This window comes from Amphiura filiformis, chromosome 17, assembly GCF_039555335.1.
Source record: "Amphiura filiformis chromosome 17, Afil_fr2py, whole genome shotgun sequence".
Taxonomy (NCBI): Eukaryota; Metazoa; Echinodermata; class Ophiuroidea; order Amphilepidida; family Amphiuridae; genus Amphiura; species Amphiura filiformis.
This window is the reverse complement of record NC_092644.1, coordinates 60485757-60504303: the sequence shown is the minus strand read 5'-3', so window position 1 is coordinate 60504303 and position 18547 is coordinate 60485757. Positions and strand designations below refer to the sequence as shown.

At 37.1% G+C, this 18547-nt stretch overlaps 1 protein-coding gene across 16 annotated transcripts in view; it reads right to left on the bottom strand.

The window, feature by feature from the left end:
- Positions 1 to 18547, bottom strand: part of LOC140138091 (protein phosphatase EYA1-like) — a 351231-nt gene that overhangs the window by 15023 nt on the left and 317661 nt on the right. For all 16 annotated transcript variants that reach the window (XM_072159973.1, XM_072159972.1, XM_072159968.1 and 13 more), the window contains one exon: positions 10015 to 10104. In XM_072159973.1, the coding sequence (XP_072016074.1) occupies positions 10015 to 10104 (90 nt within the window). The remainder of the gene's footprint in view (positions 1 to 10014; positions 10105 to 18547) is intronic.

The window sequence follows — 18547 nt, the reverse complement described above, 5'->3', positions numbered from 1 at the left end:
ATCAAACTTCATTTTTTCCTTTCGTTTGTAATCTTCCCTAATCTACTTGCGCTGCAAATCATCCTGTCATGAGACAAAGTAGTAGTAGGACACTGGGAATCTTGCCAATACATCTCCCTACCACCCAAACCATCCCTTGTGCTTGCTAACTTTGTGTAACACCTGATTTAATCAGTTTAAAACGTGCACGAGGGACGACACATTTCGCTTAGCTCCATCTTTCCCGGCTTCTTGTATCACATCTATAGCAAAGCTATACACGCACAGGCAAAAGAAAAAATAATAATAAATCTTATTCATCACCACAGGGTCGCACAATGGAAAGAAAAGATCGGAACAGAGATACATATATGTAGGCTTGGGGGCATGGTTGCCCCATTGGACCAAGCTTAGCTGTGTTAAGACATCAGTGTATGCTTCCTTTGGGAGTACGAAGTCTCTAACATGTCTAATGTTAGATGAAAACAAGGAAAACCTTAGTACTGACAGAGTCCTTCTACAGTGATATGGGCAAAAACGTTGGATACTGTGACATTTCATTTTTTAAAGCTGAATGCGTTATGGTTATTTTGTTCCAATTATAGAAGCTATTTTTTGAACAAACCAATCTGGATGAATTAAATAGAGTGCATTCTATGGGGAGCGCTTTTCCTTGCATAAGCTTTCTTCTGGAACATGCGAGAGAGAGAGCTTTTGAGGGGAAATAATCTTATTATTTTTAATACAAATGACGTTGTCATGCTTGTGTTTCATGATCTTTTGCTTTGTACAGTAGTAATATTTTAGACTTATTCAAAACACCAACTTTACTAGTTTTCAAAGAAATCCAAATATGTAATTATTATTATTATTATTTTGAAAATCAAATTCTACACTTAAAAAGAGTTAATCGAGATAAAATCAAGGCAAAAAGGTCATGCGTGAACCTCACCAGCGTACAGTCTGCAACTGTTTTATGTTACCAATATGTTTCTTTCAACAATAATCTTAAGACAGGATTTAAAAGCTAGGAAAAACCAACTGCAACCTTAAAACCTCTTTTGTCTGCTAACCTCAATGTACATTTGAAGAGAGAACTTAATCCTTGACTGTCAAAATATTGTAATTTTGATTGTGTTCAGCAGCAAGCAAGGTCGATATTATTCAAACGGAGAAGTCTGTTTCAGGCAAAATATACACATTAAAATAATTTTGACAAATGGTAATTATATAAATTGCCCGCAACTGTAAATGACAATACTAGAAACAGTCCTCCGCCATATTGATGTGGGCAAGATATTTTTTTGTTCAATTATAATCCTAACAGCATACAGTGCGACTAATAATTATTACTTCTGCAAAAATTTGTAATACTTTGACAAATGGATATCTGCAGGGGGATAAATTATCAAATATGCACACAATACTAGAAATTCACTTAAATGCCTGCTAGAAGGTTCTAATATATGGGTCGCTATCACAAAGCAACAGGCGGCGGTGGTGTCACAAATAAACTTAATTGGTTGCGCTGACGCTTTTCATATTAAATTGACAATATTGCCAACTTCTCACACCGAGTTAATACGCTGGCATTGTTTGCTAATGGCGGCTTTAAGCTTTCTTCTCTTTCAAATATGAAATTGCACATTTATATCAAGGAATTGCCATATCATAGGGCTCTTCAAGGAAACTTTGCAACAAAGAATTCATTTGGGTTTGTTTAAAAGGAAAAAAAAATATGCATTTATTCTTTTCATCCAATGAATACTATAAACTAAAAGGAAATATCAATATTTCATAGACCGAGTCTTAGCAACCATTTAATATCAATATTGTGATAAATTTGTCTCACTCTTACTATGTTTAAGAAACAGGAATAGAAAGATATTCAATCAGAAAGACAGACAAAAATGAAGCCAAGGATGTGTGCAATGTATAAGACCTACACCAAAAAGACAGGGCAGACAGAAAGAGTCACTCATAACTAAAAAGGATGTGATAAAAACATAAAGACTCATTGCCCATTAATAAAGTAAACCTGGGGATTCGGAGTGGAAAGTTAGGTGCAGGGCTGTATGGTAGTTTTGTTATCTTTAGTCATTTTGGTATAGATTTGGGTTGCAATTTCAACAAAACTATTTTAGAGAAGATTTTTCCCAAACTTTTCACTAGCCTTGATCAAGGCTTCCTCCTTACTTTTTCTCTATTCATGCTCTTCCCCATGTATAATCAGTGGTAGAAGTATATAGGCCTATCATATACCATTGTATACTTCACTCTCTAAAATTTTTAGTCAGGTCAGATTTTTTGTGTAGGACGAAAGGTGCTGGCAACATGAGCTAGGGAGGAAGTGTGCCTTGTGGGGTGGGCGTGGCATGGTGTGCATTTTGCTCAAACACTACCCCTGCAGTGCACAGTATGCCTGGAGTAAAGTAAAGATAAGAAAGTCCACTATCTGGCCTCAACAATTCAAATGTCAAACAAATTTGTACAAAGATGATGGTAAATAATTATTTCGAAACAGAAATTTTTGGAAGATGTGGCAAAGCTTCCATGACTTTTACATTCACTAACTATGGACACCAAAGGACTTGAAGCAAGTCTAACTTTTCACCAAAATCTGGAAACTTTCAGCAATTTGTCCACTGTCCAGACTTGGGCAAATCTGCTATAATCTTGTGCAGAAATAATAGTAAAATAAATATATTTTTGGGTCTCTTTTTTGTCACATTTGGTATATATTTGGGATATGTTTTTGGAATCCCAGCAGCAAATCTCTTATCCAAAAACAAGAACCTCCTCTGAATGTAAAACATAGCCAGATTCCCATTTGTCAACCAAATAATGTCTTTTACCTGAAATGTGTGGCATAATAAGTGATAGTACCAACAAAACAGAAAGTGTCATGATTACATACATACATACATAAAAGTATTAATAAAGCACCTTTAAAATTTATCAAAGCACTGAACAAGGAGAAAAAGGATGGGAAATTTTTTTGACACAGTACCTCGTCAAATAAATACATCCAAACACCAAAAGTGAACAAATTTACTTGTAGAACCTCAACTAGTTGTCCAATCAATGTTCACCCTCTCTTTAGAACTGTGCAATTTTATATGTTTTTAATAGACGGTGCAACATTGTGATCACCTGACAGTTGCCATGTGACTATACGACAGGACCGACCGACGGCAATTTGTGTCTCTAACCACTCCATATTTGGCAAAGTAAACTAGAAGGTTGTGAAACTGTTATCACCGGAGGGATGCAGGCTATTAGTAGTGGGAAGGAGTATTGAAGGGGCTGTATTTACCACATACATCATGTCGCTGCTCACGGGGCGTAAAACACTGAGAACAAAAATATTACTCATGCCGGTGCGCGTCCGCAATTGGGATTTGGCCAAGATTCCTATAATTTGGATAACGTGGTATAGTATTGGTTGAGGTGGTAGTCTTTAAGAGAAGTCTGATGAAATTTTTGGATGTTTTAATTAAATTTGGGGTATGATGAAAATCTTTGTAAGCTTATCAGTAGACCTTATAAAGGGGTTTATCGGGCAATGTTAGTCTGCATTACCCTACCCCACCCCCATACCTTGTGTATGATGATTACAAGGTTTAGCAGGTCAAATTGGAGCAATATTGAGGACGAAACTAGACTAGGCTTGAAGTTTGAACTAGACAGACTGTGCCTAAGTCCAGGGCAGAGTTAGGTCTTTTTTTCTATTATGTCTCCTCTCATTCCAGCTGCCAGCCCGAGGGGCAATTCCCAGTTGACGTGCTCCGGAGAATCGGCAAAGAGCGCAGTTCGCCCCGTGCCTGAGGGCTGTTTTTCTTTCATCTCGAAAATGACAGCGCGAGCTGGGCCGAGCAAGAGGGAAATGCCCGGGGTAGGTTTCCAACGACAGCGAATGTTTTGCACTTGTCTCTATTCTCTAGAGATATGGAGTTGGACATTTCATAAGATGAACGCCAGGGGCAAAACTTTACAAGAGCAAAAAAAAAAGGAAAAAAAAGAGGAGAGAAAATAATGTAGACACAGAGAGTGGGACTATCTAGAAAAAAAAAGACAAATTAGAGGGAAGCACCTTTATGAAATTTGTCTGTAGTTACAGGAAACCAGACTGTTTGCACTTGGTTTCATTCAACTTGTACCAAACTAAAGCAGATAGTCACTATTTTGTGAGACTCCTCCACGGGATGGTGCATCACACTAATTCACCAATGTCAGTCAGGGAATTTGACAATTTGCAAGAAAAGCGTTGCTTCCATTACTCGACTTCTTCATTTGTAAGCTTTAAAAAAAAATTGTCTTGAAAATTTTTTCGCCTTAATAAGATATCTGGTTACCGTCTCTAGGCAACTGTACCAGGTGATGATAATACTTCAGTGTTGTGAAGGCTCCATTGTCAAAATAATGTAGGAAATTTACAGAGGCAAAAAGACAATATCAGCCCCTAACTGTACCAATGCATGATGGGTAATTTGGCTCTACAATGTTACAATGTATATTAAAAACAGAGCCATTTTAATTGGAAACATTCAATCAACATTACTCTCACCTTTAATTTAAAAATACAGCTTACTTCAATCAAATTAAACAAACTTACTCCCCACATCATGCAGGTTTTTTTAATATTAGAAAATTGGGAAAATACCAGCCATAAACCAAACATGCATTATTTCATAGAAGTAAAACCCAATTTTTGTCATTTATCCAATATGCCACCAAGGCAGGCAGCCTAACCACAAACCTGTAACACGATGTCCTTCATAAAATGTAACAATATTTCGTTTATAACAGAAGAGTGAACACACACACACACAAACCGGCTTATATAGATAACGTTTTTCTCCTTGATTTGAGCACCTACGGCAACCAGTCGTTTATTATCTCAACACCACTACAGCCAACTAGCAACAGAATCGCAGCAGGGCTGCAAGAACACAGGCCAATAACCCTTGGGGCAAAAATCTCTACCTGGTTAAAGCAACTAGCAATTTACTCCAAATTTTCCATCAATTTTTTTTCACCCCCCTTTTTGTTTTTAGCCTGGGGTTCTTTGACCAACAAAGATTATACTGTGCCCTGGAGGCAAGTTATCTTTCTTATCAAGGAGGGCCTCTCAAATTTTCAGGCAATTTGGAAAATGGCTTGCAAACATCTTAAGGACTTCATTCTCAATTTCCCTATATCCATTATTTTTTCTTTATATAACATGCTGTTTGAACGAGGAACAATCACAAATTGGTCCATTATTAAGTCATTCAAATTGCAACAGCTCATTTATTTGATTGCTAAATAAACTCGACTAATAACGCTTACCGCACTTTGCAACGCTCGCTGCTCTAATGAGACAGACTTGAAAACTACCAAGAATAAAGTTTTAGGAATAAAAAAAAGCTGAAGTTTCTTTCTTAGTTTTCTCAAGCACTTTAAGTTGATAATTACTGTTGTGAGATAAGCATCTCATTGGAGGAAAAGCAAATAAATAAATAGGTCAATCTAGCAAATCAAATCAGAGGAGGTTTTGTTGAAGGTGATTCACCCTAACCCTACAGCAGTTAGTATGGCTCTATTACCTTACTGTAAAAACCAATGTAGCCACTTTGAGTCAGTCAACCTGTAGGTTCATTTTGTGTGTCCGTAAAGGGGCAATAACCAGAATGCCTTAAAATTCATACTAATTCAGATTTGGGCATTTTTCAGCAAAGTGCAAATATGCTAATAATCAGTGCAAATTGAAAGTTAAATGAAAGTAATTAGATAGACAAAATCTTACATTTAACATGAAGGTAGGACATTATACAGTCTTCATAATTTGTTGAAAATGCATCATTTATTTCCGATCCTCGAGTATACATGTATTAATTGTGCCTCACTGGCATATCTTACGCCATGCTAAGGTGAAGCATATTGGATGCCTAATTTTACTTTTATTCTTTCACAAATGATGCTGATAAATTTGGCAACATGTCAAATATTGGCATCCAAAGCTGTAGCCTGTTGAAATTTTAGTAAAAGTATAGAAGTCTCATAAGTTTAAACTGACTTCCAGCACAGAAATTCAACTAACCTTAAATTTTCGATGTGTCACACACACACATCTCCATCAGAAGAAGTCCTATGATGTTGCACTGGACTTGCCCTTTTTTGACCATTGGCGATATTGGGTTGAATGAAGGCGTTGTATAGTCCATCACAACATCATAGGACTTCTTCTGATGAAGATGTGTGCCACGCATACAAAATTCAAGGTTAGTTGAGTTTTTGTGCTGAAGTCGGTTTAAACTTTTAGAAATTGTTTATCACCAGTACTATGAACTTACATTCGAGTATAGAAGTCATAAGCTTACATACAAAAATTACAACACGAAAAAAACTATTAGAGTGCCGGTTTTGTGTAAACAAATTTCACTTAGGCAATTTCCGGCAACTTAGGCAATTTCGGCCAACTTCTATCCTTACACAGTAATAAACCAGGACCAATACTAAAAAAAATTGTTGCAACCAACAAGTGAACAAATTGGATACCAGCACAATCCAAACTAATAATGATAAGTCAGCAAGTCCCTTGTGTTCACTCAGCTCCTTGTGTAATTTTGTGTGCAACATCAAAAGAGGCAGGAACAAATCATAAGGGAAGACTGTAAGCAATCAATCAGACTAGCCTTGAAGCGATGCAACGTTTTCCCGCTGCTATGAATTGATTTTGGGCATTAGCAAACGACTTGGGACCACGCAAATGCCCTAAACACTGCCGTCCCTCTTACCTCAATCTGATTGGATGTTGATTAATAATATTCGCCAAATTTGTCTTTTCTTGTCTTTTAACAGAGGAGGTGGAACGTCAGGAAGTTTGTACAACGCCCCATGAAAATTGGCATCACAATAGAGATTGGTTGATAGCCTCATGGAGCAGGCAGAAAAAGGTCAAACATTGAGGAAAATAGTTCTTTTTAAATCGATGTTTTGATATCGCACCACAAACAGAGCAAATACATGTTATTTTTGTATTAGATTTATTTCATATTCGATTACAAACTTGAAATCATCTTTCTTAATTGAAACATTTTTTTAGCAAAATCTTCCACAATATGTGTTTTTTTTGGCAAAAATGATGGCACAGCGTAATGTGACAATTTGCCAACATGACTGCATACAGTGATCAATTACAGGCAAACTCACAGAGTGTACAAACTTGAGTCAAGGACCATCAGAAAAACTTGAATCAACGCTTGAGGGACTTTAGGCAAAGTGGCAATTGAATTGTCAACGAAACAAACTAGCTATGGCACAGAGCACATTGCTGGCGGCCATTTATCGATATCTTAACATTCAATTGATGAGGCAGTCGACTAAAATGAATTAAACATGGAAAAACAATTACACTTTGTACGGCACCATGGGGTTTGATAGAAACAGAAACAGGTTATGGAAGCAGTAATTAGGCAACTTTCAACTCTTGAAATCAATCTTTCGGGACCTTAAAATCACACCGACTCAAAGAAATATATGGGCTTGCACTTTTGCTGCTGATAAAATAAAACGCTTTACTTTTGCTTTTAGTAATACATTTGCGTTAAAAATATTCATTGTGCATATTGGTTTTAGTGTGCCTAAGAGCACTCTTCGTTCACTGTGTACCTTTTTGCTGCAATTCTAAGCATCGATGTGCAAAAACATTTCCTATTTGCATCAGTTATCATTATTATATCTATCATAAATGGTAGAAATATGGCTTTCTAGTCTAAACACTTGTCTTGTTTGGCTTCAATGCCAGTCGTCAAAAGCGTTACCGTGACTAAGAGTGTATTTTGCAGCATACATCAGGCACTATGGTTGGCACATCAGAGACACTTAGAAAAGCACAAGGATGCACACAAAAACACTGAATGTAGCAATTTTGTCATGGCGTTTATATTGCCTGCGATGTGTCTTCTTATGATAACACTTTGTGCGTTTTATGACCGCGGCCATCCACGGCTAGAGGGTTCTTCACAATCCATACGACAGTTTCAGCCAACGAGACATGCGTCAAATCAGTTCGGAAACAATAACAAAAGACATTTTGGCTTTCAGTTAGTGGGGTTTATTTTTCCATTGTGAGCGACCTGCCTTATCCAAACACTCCTGTTGTTCATTTGTCTCTCAATCTGAAGCACTAGTTGTCACAAAAAAGGCTGACAAAACTAGAGGATAACATGTTTTTTATCACAATATATTTATTTATCTTTAAAAACGTTGCATAGAAGCAGAAATATACAAAATAACCAATTCAAAAGGGGTACTAAATCTGTCTGAAAAGAATGAGATAAAATGTCAAGTCTGAACAATAATATGAACGCTTTGAATATTTGAGATTAACTCGGCAGCCATTTTGAATACTAATGCATCGGTTGCAATGGTTCAGGGACCTTGTCAGCTAAGCACAATTTGTACTTTCCTATTTTAATGAATTGATCTGATTTAAAAAATACAATTTATTTCCTCTAAATTATGCTATTCTATCTAAAGACAATAAGATGCAAATATCTCGCATTAACAAATACTAAAACAATGCATGTAGTTTTTGTTTTTCATGCATAATCAAAATTGCATCAAAAATAATTACTTATAGTTCAACTACAAATATACAAGCATTAGTAATTAAATGTACCTGCCACGTCAGCCTGCAAATCTTGCCATTTTGTTCACTTCAAGTTTACATAATAAAGCTAAGGTTTTTGTTCTAGTCTAGCATGAATCACAGCCAAGCAATTATTATTGATTGCTGCAATATTTGTCAACATTAATGTCAATCTCACTCAGGCACTGTCATTAAAAAATAAATCAGAAAATCTTCCCCTTCCCCTGCTGCTGTATCCATCAACACAATCATGCCCCGGCAACGCCAAGTTGCAGGGATGTAACAAGTTGTCTTTTTTCCCTCTCTCTCTTGGTAATTTAGCACATGGCATAGAACCTCACAAATTCTCCATCTCTAGAGATTGGCCAATTTTCACTCCCTACCATTGAGTAGTAGGCCCTGCCTGGCGGGGCAATGCAGCCAGACTACATGGAGTCACGGCCGGGCTCGATTTTCTCGCTCAACAAAATTGATTTTTGTTTTCCTTTTCGACGAGGCCTGTGCACGCATCCACCATTCACCTACCATCTTCTGATATTGCCTGTCCTCGACCACCTGTTTTGAGCGGGAACAACTTTTTGTGTGTGCGAAAAAATATTAGCTCGGTCGAAGGAAAAAAAGGCAATGCCTGCGAGCACCAACGCTGTCTCTTACAAATGGACCAATTTTGCAGCAGTTACCTCTTCACCCTATAGGTGCAATTGAGTTTTAAAGCTTTGGATGTTCACGTTTTAATTTGAGGAGCCATCAATATGTGCGTGGTCTTTTGATAGACTAAATGGTGCCACATGTAACGTAATAAAATACAAACCAGCACTGAGAAAACTCATTTAGAATTCTGATCACAAGAAGTAAGTGGAAACAGTTTGTACACTCAATCAAATTGTTTTGCACAGAAATTGAAGACACACAGTGATGACCACATGTATCATTGCATTGTCCTTATGAACAAAACTAATCAAACTGAATGCTCTATATTATAAGAGGCAAACGTTTCATTGCTTAAATGTTGCAGCCAACTGTTTCATTGCTTAATTAAATGTTACTTCCAAACTGGAGAGTGGTATCTACTGAAGATTGCTATCTACTGTAGATAGCACTATCTATACACAGTGTTATCTACTGAAGAAAGTACTAGTAATGGGTTAGGTCAGGGGTGGCCATCCTCTTTGTATCTAAGGACTGCATTGCAAATTTCAACCAGTTTGACAGGCCACATATGGCAATAGAGTGATTACATTATTTTTCATTTTTGTAAGAAAATGTTCTAAGACTGTGCTGCCCACTTTGGACATTGTTAAGGGCCGCATGTGGCCCAGAGGCTGTAGGTTGCGGCCCATGGCTTATGTAAATATCAACAGTAGACAAACTTAATGTACATCATCACAGTGTCTACCTACCTCTAAATCATTGAAAAACAGGTGAGTGTCTGCTAAATTGAAGATCATCTCTTCCATTCGTAATCCTAATGATACTGAGGCTGGGGCATCCTGTAAAGACAAGAAAACAACAGAAGAAAATGGTTAAACTTAAACACTTGAATATACTATATAAGATTTGACAAGAAATGGCCTGGAAGTAATACAATAACCTATTAAATATATAGCTTGTTTAGTATTTAAAGCAAATCTTGGATTACTCTAAAAGGTGACTCCATCTGTATATATGTCCAAGCTTCTTTTGAACTCTCAGCCCAGCTCTCCCCAAGCCTCTACTGAACTCTGACCAAGATCACTTGTAAACATGTAAACTAAAACTCCCTCCTGAAACTGCTGCCCTATCCAACTCATTGTCCGTCCTCTCTCCGTCCGGAAACTATCAGTACATATAATACAATGTAAGCTTATAGTAACACAAAAACTTGTATGAAAACATGACACAAGCCAAGCAATACAATATCACTGAGGTATTTTCATCTTGACATAGGAAAGATGATCTGAGTTTTGTGTCTGAATCTGGGTTTAAGTTGCTTTTCCTTAAAGTATAAGTTTCATCGGCAGTATAAGTTGTGTACACAAGCCATACTGAACCTTTAGTTGTACTGCTGAGTGATGGGGGTGCATGTGTCAAGTGGGAGAAAAGGATCTAAGGGAAATTATAGATGGATACAAGTGTGCTGACTGGTATAGTTTTACCTCAGAGGTGTTCCCTCTGACATCATGCCTACTTTGAATCTACACTTCATCTTCAACATCCTATTATTTTCACAAACTGTGATTTATGAACACTGTATGAAATTTAAAACTTGGTAATTTTAAAATATCTGGAGATGTATATCTTTCATTGCTGGATCAATAGAAAGTTTCAATTATTTTGATCTATTAAACATTTTGTTCTGAATTGTACAGGTGATGACTGTGAAAATTAAACTGTGTGAAATTTGCGGGTTTTATGAAATGTATCCAATTCAAAGGGCAAGGTAAACAGGAAGATGGTTCAACATTTTGTTGATAGAAAAGTTGAGTGGGCACTTATAGGTGTAATTAAACCAACATAAACGCTTTTGTTTTTAAGATTTGTTAACAATACTTGCATATAGAGTGCTCTTCAAATGAGGAAATAAGAGGAGGGATGATAATTGTAAAATTAGGCTGTTACTGTTGTTTCATTTCCACAAATGTAGAATATATGTATAGCATCATAGGCAATGGGCTCTGATCATATTATGATTTACAGTACATGACTAAAATACAGCATTTTTTATTAAAAGGGCAGGTTCAAGATGGTCAAAATGGTCACTGTCATGTTAATAGCGATTGAGTTTGCATGATTTAACAACTTACTAGGGGATTGTAACCAAGGTCCACTACACTAGTGATTTTTATGGCACAAAAACTAGATTTCCATTGTCCATCTTCTTTGGACTATATATATCCATAGAAGAGGAATCGGATATCTTTATATCCAAAATGTAACTTTACAGGAAAATTATGAGCTAAAAACATCATGGAGTTAGTAAAAATGACTTACAGCATGCATGTGAATCCAGAAGATTTCAAACATTGGGGGGGGGGCTGACAAAACCAAATTTGGTTGATGAATTGGTCTGGGGTTACCTGATGGGGGTTCTTTTCGGAGTCAGAAAATTCGGCAGAAATGGGTAAAAAAAACAAAAAAAAGCAATTTCAATGGTATCTGATCAAAGTTTTTTACTTCACCTGCGAAGACTGAAGAGCATTCAAGCCCCACACCCACATTATGTGGAGGGGGGCTGTGTCCCTGCTAGCACCTGGTTCAGAAGCCTATGCATGCACTATGCAGCCTGCATGCTCACTCTTCAAGTTTGCTGAGCTCTTTGCATTACATTTTATAGGAATCAATGAGGAATACCCTTTAGGGCTACTAATGATATCTTGTTTAGTTTATTTAAAATTTCCCAGTACATATTAAACTTCTTTCAAAAGCCGATTCCCTACCACAATCAATCATAGTTTAAAGGGAATTCCAGCCTGCCTATTCATGTTAACATTAAACAGTTCCTATCCCAAATGTGGCACACACCATGTCTACATAATTTGCCTGTTATGACTTTTGCGCAAAATATTATTTATGTCCGATTTGATTTTACATGATAGAACTGGTTCAAGCGAGAGAGCACGGTATTAATCAAAGTCCCATTGAGAGCCTCTACAAGGAACAGACTTCTACCGACTGTGGAGGTCAATAGGGGTCATGACATCATATTGTTAGATATGGTTACCATGACAACACACAAAAAGCAGAGCAATAGTTCACAGATAGTTTGTGAAATTGTGTTGCCAAAGATTTTTGAGGGAAGTAAAATGTTGGTGTTTTAAATTCCTGCATGCAGTATGGCAGATTATGGTACAAAATAAGCTTATTGAAGATGCAAAGCTGTCCAGAAGCTAAGATTTGGTTACAAAAAGAGGCTTGTTAACACTCATCAATTATTGTTAGTGCGATTCCCTTGTGGACCATGTCATGATTTCAACTTGCTACTTCTAACCAAAGATTACGGTCCCTATTGAACTATTATAACAATCAGGTTGATGACTTTCTTGACATGGAAGTAACTCCTTCAAGGTACAACTTTTAGGAATTTCATGATAATTTCATAATATGGTGACCTAACAGGGGGAGTTGAACCAGCAATATATGAGAGTCTTCCATACAATGACAGTTGTGATGGACATTGCTACTAAACCAAGACTCTGAAAAAGGTGATCTTTTAGCAAATGACAATAGTATCATCATCAATGCAATTAATCATAATTTAGAACATGTGGACCAAATAAAGAACATTATGGCCATCATTCCCACCCCTAAATCCTAAGCCCAATGTTAATCTCAACATTACAATCTGTTCTCTTAATGCTGTTCTTAATTCTAACCCTAAACCTAATACCTAAACCTAAAATCTAACCCTAAAATCCAACCTCAATCTTAATTTCATGGGGTGCCTGCCAAAGAGCTTCATGACAACCCTAGATCTAGGTGATCTGTGTAAGATCAAACCTTAAGTATGTGTACAATTATGACTGATGAAAGGAACTTATTCATTAAATTCACAGCCACAAAATAGGAACAAAAGTAGTAAACACAGAAGTTGTTAATAACTGCCCAATTTCTTGCCAGACCTTTGTGCTTGATGCTACCCTGTCAAAGTCACTCTCTCAGTGATGCCATGAACTGAGCAACACCGAGCATTAGTGGCACAATTTGTGTAAGCTGTCTGTTATAATCAAACTATATGTCAGCAAACCCGAGCACTATAACAGCACCCAATACCAAACTGACTCGCTTCAACCAGGGATACATTAGTGAAAAGAGACTCCCAGAAATGTCACTAACAATCACTTATTCCCCTTATATACCTACTCAAACACAGAATCCAGTTACATTTTCATTGCTCAAAAGTCACTGGCTTTTCTCCACCAAAAACAGACTCAATGTGACAGGCCTGTATTAACAGAGACTGGACCCGTTGTTTTTACCCACGGCGTACTACCCCAGCAAAACCGACATTTGCTGCTCAATAAACTCAACGTGACACCGCTTCATCTCGCTCTCTTACTTGCCGCATACAAACTCCCCCCTTCTCTTTATTGTTTTGAAGATGAGCGTTGATTGTGATGAAAAGTGACAAAAAACGCAAATAAATCTAAGCCAACACAAACAAGCCTAAGGTGTGTGTTTAGGTAGCCGTCCCGCCACGGCTGACTGTCTGTACTGACTGTCGTCTCTTAGCGAGTTAGCAGTACCATTGCTGAGATAGCAGTCCCCTCAAGCTTACACAGGTATCTTTTTCTACTGCTATAGGCAAGCTTTATTTCTAGCTTACTCCCACTGCAAATTTCTATGAAAATTTATGACATAATCTGTAAAAAGAGATGAAATAATTTTGAAATTTTGGTTTCATTTTTGAAAACTGCTATGTCAGAACTTATTGTGATAATTTTTCATGATTTTAGCAATTACTGTCTCTTCCTTTGGAAAGTTGCAAATTAAAAACATGCAAATTCTTCTCATATTACTATTAATCAATGTAGGTCAACGAATAACTTATTAATAATAAAAGTTACTCTTAATTAACATATGTATTGTTTTAACTAATTACATTCTTCATGACATGCAATGAACTTTTTTTTAGAATTTAAACATAAAACCACTTCCATTACTGTCTATCATTTATAGAATCCCTTTAAAATCAGTCTCTCATTTTTTCCTCAAGAGCAACAGCGTTTCAGATTTGTGACCCAAAGTAAACTTCAAAATTCCCCAGGTACGAAATATGAAAGGCTAATATTACACAGCTCAAGATTTATGGAGCAAAATTTGTACCCCGGCAACCAAAAAAAGGCTGATGGGGTAAAAGAAGGGAGAAGAATTTGAACTGACTGAATAGCTGGAAACTCTACACACTATATAGCTTACAGGAAGAATGATAAAGTTCTCTTTACATGGTGTTTAGTATCCTTTTTATAGCTTTAGAGAAAGACATTATATCTATTTCCAATGCTTGCTTTAGTTGCTTGGGGAAATATCTGGTTCTGTGCAATGTCTGCGCAGGGTAAAGTTCAAGCCACTAATTGGTCTTAGGATGATCCAGAATTTTATTTTGGGCCTTAGCTAGAGGCTGTTGTCTTTAACATTCATGACCTTGCTCATTTATAGATGAGAAAAGACAACTTTGAGATAATACCTACAATGGCATTTACAGGAAGTTGCTAAGCAACTATTGTGTGTAAGATCTTCAAAAGAGTGACTGAAGTCATATGCTGATGCTGTCTGGTTCATGCAGTTTTCAATATTATTTATGATTATTTATCATGACAACTTTCTGAGAATAATGAATGAGTTTAATCACTGAACAGTGGAAAGTTCAATTTTGCATTCTTGATTCACTATATGAAGATGGCGATGACAGAGGGGACACACCCTGTGACCCATTTTCTCCAATTTTCCCCATCATTAAAAACTACTTTGGAAAAAAACCTCTGCACTTCTGCAGACTTTCATCCCTTCAGGCTCTTCTGATGAAAGGACTAAAACTGAATGGTATGCCACAGGTCATCAGGGTCATGACCCCATTAAGAGGTCAGTGTACACCTAAGGGGGAAGTGGTGCCTAGCTGTCAGATTTGATAATGAGATATGATAGCTGCACAATTAGATGTACCTTGACTAAGTTAACCTGTTTATGTTTCTAATGTGTCAAAGGTCATTACTAAACCAGGGTTAAGTTGAAAGAAATAATGAACTTTGACAGCATAACCTAGATATGTCTTGACTGATTAACAACACAGATTAAAGAGTTGATGAGGAAAATGTCACATCAGATAATATATTCATAGTACCATGACATGAAGAGTTTATGCACGTCTTACCGATGGTCTAAAGCGAGCATACCAAATTTAGCGGCCAGGCATTTAAATCATTTTGGGCGTTTCTCAAAAGATGAAATGAAAGCCAACATAGCATGGGCCTTTAAACATAGAAATAGTTAAAATATAGTATATCTGAAGTCCTATTCATAAGTCAGACAGTACTATGATAAATGGTCATTTAGACAATTGACCAATTATATTTGTTCAAGCACACCAAAAAGCTAAATGGGCACTTCACTTAAAATATAATAAATGGTGGCGCTTCATAGTAGAGGGCGCTAATACATTTGCCGAATTCACTTATTCTCACTGAATTGTTTCATCATTATCTGGTAAACAGAAAAAGTTTGAGCATCCATTCATATAGTTTATACATGAAAATTTGCATTAACATGATTACATTCATGAGGCAAACAAAATTGCATGATGAATTAGACCACACTGAAACTGTAGCACATCAGGGCGATGTTCTCCCTGCAACAAAACGGTAGCAGCATTAATGCAAGCAGCGTTCCCTCTCTTGAATTTATATTCAATTTTTCTTCTTAATAATCTGCCTGCATCTGTTGCACCAGAGGAATTTCACCCTGGGGGTTTTTGGTAGAAAGAAAAATGTTTTGCCCTCAAAATATAGGTTAGCCCTTGCTTAAGTATTGGTTTAGTGCTGCCTGGCTAGGGCCCTCCCTATATCGCTGCATGATTTCAATTTAGTTTGACCTAGTTGTGTCAGTCGGGGAGATGATTGGAATCATCTCTGATATTTTATGATGGACAAGATCGTGTCTGTCCTTTTCCCAAACCTACCATCTCCCAACCGACTGACTGACTGGCAGCCGGCAGCCAGTAAGCCAGCCAAGTGAGTGTGTTCTCCCAGCCAGCCATGTAGTCAGCCAGCCATCTTGGCATAGGCTATAGCCTTAGTGTTATGACCTACTTGTAAAATGTCAAATGATGCTGAAACATGCTTTGTCATTAGAACAAAAATTGAACATAATTTATACTCTCTTTTCAACCACATTACTTGTCTGCTTCCACAGTGTATGCCATAACACAATGGCAGTCAGCAACCAGGAATAAAACATTTCATTCATCCACCAACCCATGGGCCATGTAAGTTTATAAAGACAATTCTACGTTTCCAAACTTTTTACAGTAATTTGTATACTTACAGGCCTATATTTTTATTATTTGGGACTATGTGATGTTTACTTTGTCATCTTGCAAACTTTGGAAGTAATTTTAAGCGAAAAGACATGTGAAAATGTCATTGTGACTTCATGACGGATGACGTATGTCATGATCGTGAGAACATTACCAATGTTCAATTAGGCATGACTTTTATAGCAGGCCTACAATACTTTGGCAAGATGGTAAATGTTCTATCTACGTTAAAGTGCTTTCTTTATTAAAAATGTTTTGTGAGAAGAGTGTTTTACCTAAAATATACCCTGTCTGCTATTAAACAAAACGTTTAATTATCTAGTATGAATGCCCTAGAGCTGGCAATTCCATTTATATAAAGTACTGACAAAGCGACTACAAAACAAACATTTTTCCCATTGAGTAGAGAAAACAGACCATGACGAGACATGAATGATACAAAGTGACGCTACGCTCACTATTTGGAGGGCATTCACCGGCGTGGCTGCCTGCCACCCGCCACATCTAGCCCATGCTGTTTCAAATACAAATACATAACTGTTTCACATTTAGTGCTTAATGAAATTTGGCAGTTGCCTGATGATGTCATGGTGTATTACCTTTTATAGGCGCATTTATTTATGATTATCGCCAAATCAGCACCTCCAAGGGAAGATGCAAGGAGGAAAAAAAATTACACCATCAGATTTAACTCCCATAATTGAATCACAAAGTTCATTTTTGACTAATGTAAAACATATTTTGCACATATTGATATGCACTACTTTGGAATGCACCACAATACAACTTTGAATTTCCTAAATTGTGTTCGTTAAAATTGAACAAATTTGATTTAATTTCCTGCTTATTAGCCACCCTACGCTGGCTGCTGCAACAGGATGACATGATTGTAATTTGCTAAAACAAAACGTTTCACAGACAATCTCCAGACCTCCAGTCAGCTCAATAAAACTTTCTCCCCATTCTTACCCGCCCTAATTTTAGCCCTTTGAACCTCACCGGTGGTTCTTGTTATAAGCTCGCCAAATCATAGTGGTGTGTTCAGACATCAGTCGGGTCGGTCGGGCCCTACATTTCACAACAATGACTAGCTCTGGCTTAGCCAATTATGTCAAATTTAAAGAAGATTGCACCGGACGCACTTTTCATGTTTCACCAATTTAGTTGGTATCATGACTCTTGTCAATTTGAATGTTTACTCCTTCCTGTCATGCCAGAGTCAACCATGTGACATCATACTAGTTGGAAGATCCTTCACACCCTCGTCGCGTATCTTCCCGTTTATATTACCGTTATTCATCACCAGTCGTAGGATTTACGGGCTAAGGCTTGAACTGGTTGTGTTCATCATAGGGAATTGATTAGAATGTGTTATTCTATGATTACTTCTATTACTTGTCTGCATGCCATATCTTCTATTTTTAAAACTTAACACATTTCAAATGATTCACTTTGGAAAGTCGCTGTCACACAACGAAGATCCTTTAGAAAGAACAGACCTAATATTTTAATCTTAGTTCCGAATTGTTCCCAATATGGTGGTGTGTTCCCAACTTATTGTTTCCTTGTTGTAGAGCCCCTTTAATGCAACCAAGAACAGCACTGACCCAGTTTGGTATAATTCAGGGCACCATAAATTTCATTTCAGTCACCTCTAGAGGTCAAGGGTCAATAAGAAGACATAAGTGTCAAGAGGGAGGCTTGTTTGAAGTGTAGGAGAAAGTATTCAGTCAACAGACTGCATAAACTCACCACAACATGTAACAGACAAGAAACTTTGACAGACATAACAGATCTGAAACTGTGTCAATGTCAACGTTCCACTTTTCTCTCAGACTTGAAATTGATGTTTAATTTGATTTATAGGTATAAATGAGAATAAATGTCAGTAGTATGTGCAGAAATAGGTTGTTATAAACATTCAG